The sequence below is a fragment of the Alligator sinensis genome, unplaced genomic scaffold, assembly GCF_000455745.1.
Source record: "Alligator sinensis unplaced genomic scaffold, ASM45574v1 scaffold1806_1, whole genome shotgun sequence".
In the NCBI taxonomy this organism is placed as follows: Eukaryota; Metazoa; Chordata; order Crocodylia; family Alligatoridae; genus Alligator; species Alligator sinensis.
Window position 1 is genome coordinate 180,102 of NW_005843247.1, and position 5,138 is coordinate 185,239.

At 46.1% G+C, this 5,138-nt stretch overlaps 1 protein-coding gene across 1 annotated transcript in view; it reads right to left on the reverse strand.

Moving 5' to 3' along the window:
* MRPS22 (mitochondrial ribosomal protein S22) overlaps positions 1-216 on the reverse strand; it is a gene marked incomplete at its 5' end in the record, with an annotated part of 10,086 nt that extends 9,870 nt beyond the window's left edge. The window contains one exon of the mRNA XM_014526997.2: positions 123-216. Within this exon, the coding sequence (XP_014382483.1) occupies positions 123-216 (94 nt within the window). The remainder of the gene's footprint in view (positions 1-122) is intronic.
* Positions 217-5,138: the final 4,922 nt, after the last annotated feature.

Here is a 5,138-nt window from a genome sequence, read left to right on the forward strand (position 1 = left end):
CCAGTGGCCTGGCTGAGCCGGCGGCGCCCCCACAGGCCCCGCCGCAGCCCCCCGACCATGCCCGCCGCGCGTCCCCACAAGCAACGGCACGCTCCGAGCGCCGCCATCGCTGCCACCGTCACCTCCGGGGGAAACGTCACCGCGCGCGAGGCGCGCTGGGAAAGGTAGTCGCCCGGGTGGGCCCTCGGGGGCGGGGCCAATTGACTCGCCCCGCCCCGCGGGGCCCAGTGTTACCGGGGAGGCGGCAATTACCGTATTTACAGGATAATGTCAACCCTGGTCGAATGGAAGCGGAAGAAGAGTGGCAGTGTCGCGTGCGCGGTCACGTCCGGGCCCGCCCGTTGTATGCGGGGTGAAGCGCCTCTCAGGGGGCCTGGCCTGCCCTGCCCTGCCCGCAGGGTCGCTGTCGGCTCGTCCTTATGGCTGCTTGCCTGCAAATAAAGAAATGCTTCACCTTTGCTGACCAGGTCGCACTCACTCAGTGGAGACTTGTAGCGAGCAGTATCAGGTAAAGAAGAAGACGACTTAATTTGCATACTTATTGGCATACTTTTTCAGGGTACGCTAGTTTTTCAGCAAATAGGATCGTTTTGAGCTTCCAGTACAATCGTTTCATCTTTAAGACCTGGCAATGCTGCAGCCACTGCCCCTCTTCCCGGGAGCGCACGTGCTGTCCTTTGCTGGCGCAGCCCCTGCCTCCAGCTTGCCCCGTCCAGGACCCCGCAGCCCCCGGCCCCAGCTGAGCTGCCAGGAGCTGAGCGGGCAGGGGGCTGCAGCCAGGAGCCCCCTGGGGACTGTGGGGCCATCTCCCTGTGACAGAGCAGCTTCTGTCTCCACCCTCCACATGGCCACCCCACAGTCATGCTGGAAGATTGTATCCATTCCCTCTCCCACAACATCTCTTCTCCAGACTCATCCAAATCCACAGAGTGGAGGGCCAGGGGGTGCGTCCCATCAGCTCTGCCCAGAGGCCTGTCTTGGAGCCCTTGTCATGAATGGCTGGTGTCTCCTGAGATTGGGGGGCCACCATGGAGACGAGCGGGGACTGCACACAGCCACCAGCATCGGTGTTGGCGGGGGGGGGTGTCGGGAGGCAAGCAGGGACCACCCGCAGACACCACTGGTCGCGGCGGCAGCGAGGGAGGGGTGGGTGTGAGCAGTGACTGCCCACAGAAGCCGGTGGTGGCTTTGGCAACGGGCAATCTTGTGCCCTCCAGGATTCCCCCTACGCATTGCCTATGGCCCTCATTGTTAACCTCTGGCCCTCGCTTCTGTCCTTGTTGGTGCTTTAGCTGCGCCAAGGGATCTCTTGGTGCTCATTGAACAGCCTCCTTCAAGAACAAGAGCTGAGCATTGCTGCCTGGGCCCATGCCCATGATCCTTTCATGCCCCACACACAGCGGCACAGAGCAGATGCTAAAAGGGAGAACAACAGGACTTTCCCTCATTCCTCTGCACTGGCAACCTTCAGCATTTACACTGGAGACCACTGCTCCTGTCCTGTCTCTTATGGCCACAAAGAATAGCCTCTGTCTCCACCTTCTACGTGGCCACCCCGCAGGTCACGCTGGAAGATTGTTATCCATTCTCTCCTCCACAATATGTCTTTTCCAGACTCATCCAAATCCACAAGTTCCAAAAGCCCACTTAGGCTTTGATAAGTTGATGTTTTATGATGCAATGTTCAATCTTCTGACTCACTGGTGGCAAAATCTCCTGTACACCAACAGAATTGGTGTATCTGATCAGCGGTCATTGTTTCTCCCAGTCTACTTCCCTGAACTTTGGGGAACTGGATCAATGTATAAAAAGAAAGTAATGACTAGGAGAAGCACACAAATTTATGTTTTCTAAAAGCAAAACACAAAGCCGTTGGATGCTTGATAGACTCATTCCTACAGAACATTGTTGGGTACTGTCTGGACTGATTAGATGCAGAAAGGGAAAAACAGTTACAACACGCATGTTATTTTCATCTAACAAAGAAAATCAATGTCCTGGGACTCATTCTTACAGGGAATGTTATTTGGCGCATTTCCTTTTGGCTAGCTGGCTTGAATCATTGGTTACATGAGTTGCTGGCTTCTTGTCAAAACAGGAATTACAACATTGTTAGGAAGAAAGAAAAGGGGCAGTGTTCAACAGAATTTGTTTAAGAAGATCAAAGAAAATGTTTCAACAGAAACTGAAAAAATATACATAGAATCTGTGATATGATGGAGCATCACATATCTATGCAGGTGCTGGTAGTAGGAGGAGTTAGAAACATAGAAAGAAAGTAAAAATTCTCTTTTTTCTCAGATAGCCTGCAATCTATAAATATTACCTTACAGAGCTGATTTCCATTTTGTGGGAACTCTGATATTTTGAATCTTGTTTTCAATCTGAATTTTTTTTTTTAAAGTAGACTATCCTGACTTTTTACAGCACAAGAAGTTCCAAAAACATTTTGCTCTGGAAATATCAAAACATTTCTCTTTCTGGCTATTTGGTTGAGATCATGTGTGGTTGAATTAAGAACTTGGTTTTCTGGCTTTCTTTTTTGTTTGGAATTGGAGCATGACCGTCTGTCAGGGAGAAAAAAATTAAAGCCACATAAAATAAATAGCAATAGTATTAGGTTGTAACATGCCACACATTTTTAAACAGAACACTGCTTGACTTTCAATGGGAACTTTGCTTAAAATCAGTGGAATGATATGCCTTATTATTTTCATTCTTACATACATGACCTGTTCAATGGATGGAGTATGTCTCTAAGTTTTTTAATTTGATGGTTGGTGCTGTGGGATGATTAAAAGGGAAAAAAGAGAAAGAGAAAATGATTAAAGTTTTCATATTACTGTTATTAAACTAAACTAGATTCTATACCTACTAAAGAAGTTACGTATTTTTTCAAACAATTATCTGATCTGGTTCCTTCCTAATTAGCTCAAGTTGTGGGTATCTGCTTTGTCTTGTTCTCTGATGATCTTTCTAAGAAGAAGAAATGTAATATCTATTAATTAGCATAAATTTTAGAAGATGATGCTTTTTTACTGATCTGATACACAATAAGGGCCCTGTTGCACCACAGTTTTGGACAGCTCCTAACACCTTGAGCTCCTAACACCTAGATTGCCTGCACATTAACACCTGAAACTAGTTTTGAGCACTTGTTACACAGCTCAAAGTTATGCCATTCTATGGCAGGATTATCTCTGATCCACATTATCTAGCTTGTGTTACACTAAGGTGTAGCTACTGTAGGCTACACTTTAGGGTGAACACCCTGTCTACCCACCTCCCCCTGGCTTGAGGTCTAGTTGGCAGGCACTATCAAGTGGAGTGCCCCAGGGGTTGCTTTTGTGACTGGTTTTGTTCACTATCTTCATTAACAATTTGGAAGATGGGATGGATTGCACCGTAAGCAAGTTTGCACCCTCCAAGTTAGAGGGTGTAGGAGATATGCAGGAGGGTAGGGCTAGGATTCAGAGTGACCTAGACAAATTGGAGAACTGGGCCAGAAGGAATCTCATGAAACCTCATGAGAGAGGACAAGTGCAAAGTCCTGCACTTAGGATGGAAGAATCCCATGCTACAGGCTTGGGACCAACTGACTAATCTCTGCAGAAAAGGACATTGGGGTTACAGTGAACAATATACTGGATTTGAGTCAACAGTGTGCCCTTGTTGCGAAGAAGGTTAACAGTATGCTGGGCTGCATTAATAGGAGTGTTGCCAGCAGATCGAGGGAAGTAATTATTTTCTTCTATTCTGCACTGGTGAAGCCACATCTGGAGTACTGTGTCCAGTTTTGGGTCCCCACTACATAAAGGATGTGAACAAGTTTGAGAGAGTCCAGTGGAGGTCAACAAAAATGATTAAGGGGTTGGGGGACATGGTTTTTGAGGAGAGGCTGAAGGAGCAGGTCTTATTTAGTCTAGAGAAGAGAAGACTGAGGGAGGATTTTATAGCAGCCTTTAACTACCTGAAGGAGGTTCCAAAGAAGATGGAGCTAGGCTGTTTTCAGTGGTGGCAGATGACAGAACAAGGAGCAATGGTTGCAGGAAGGGAAGATTAGGTTAGATATTAGAAAAAATCTTTCTCACTAGGAGGGTGGTGAAACACTGGAATGGGTTACCTAGAGAGGTGGTGGAATCTCTATCCTTGGAGGTCTTTAAGTCCCAGCTGGACAAAGTCATGGCTGGGATGATCTAGTTGGGGCTGGTCCTGCTTGAGCAGGGGTTTGGACTAGACCTCCTGAGGTCTCTCCCAGTCGTAACTTCCTATGATTCTATGACTCACAGGCTAGATGACATGGTGCCACAGGGTGGAGATTGAACTCTCCTGTCCTAAGCAATCTTCTCTCAGTTTTAAATTTAGTTTGCTTTTACTGCCTGGCCATGCCTAACAGCTTACTCCTTGTGATGCTGAAGTGGTAATTGTCCCAGTCTGCAGTCACACCAGCAACTTGTAGAGGTTCCAGTTTTTTAAGCAATTCTTTGGGTATGGACCCTTATTTTCTTTCCGTATTACTTAAATACTTTCAAATAATGACACTAAAGCCAGATAATTTACTTTTCAATTTAAACTATCTGTGCTTTAATTAGTATCTCGATAAACATGCCATATTATTTCTATCTTTACTTTGAAATGTCCTGGGCTTTGTATGCTTCCTGTGCATGATCTTTTCAATATCAACTGTAGATGGGAAACTGGTTATTCCTGTAGGAGAGTCAAAGGTGGCTGAATGTGATGCTAGCCATATTCTCCCTGCTTATGAGCAATAGGATATAGAAACTGGAGTGCCTTAGCCAAGCTAGCCCAATATGCCCTTAGGTACAGGAAGACCTTGGACTTGATTCTCTCACTCATTCTTAGTTGAAGAACATGTAAAACACACAAGATTATGCTTAATACATGTTAACTTTGAGTGGTTTGATGTTAAGCGCACACTTTAGTACTCTCCAAAACCAGAGCATAATTCTAATGTATAGCTCTTTGAAAACAGTAATTGAAATCTTGAGAGAAGGAAAGATTTAAAGCATGCTTGCTGTCATAGGAACAAAGTTAAGCAACAGCTTAAAATACAGATTTTCTTCTAAAAATGAACTATGGTTGTATCAGAAGATGGTCTTATTTAATCCAAATTGGCT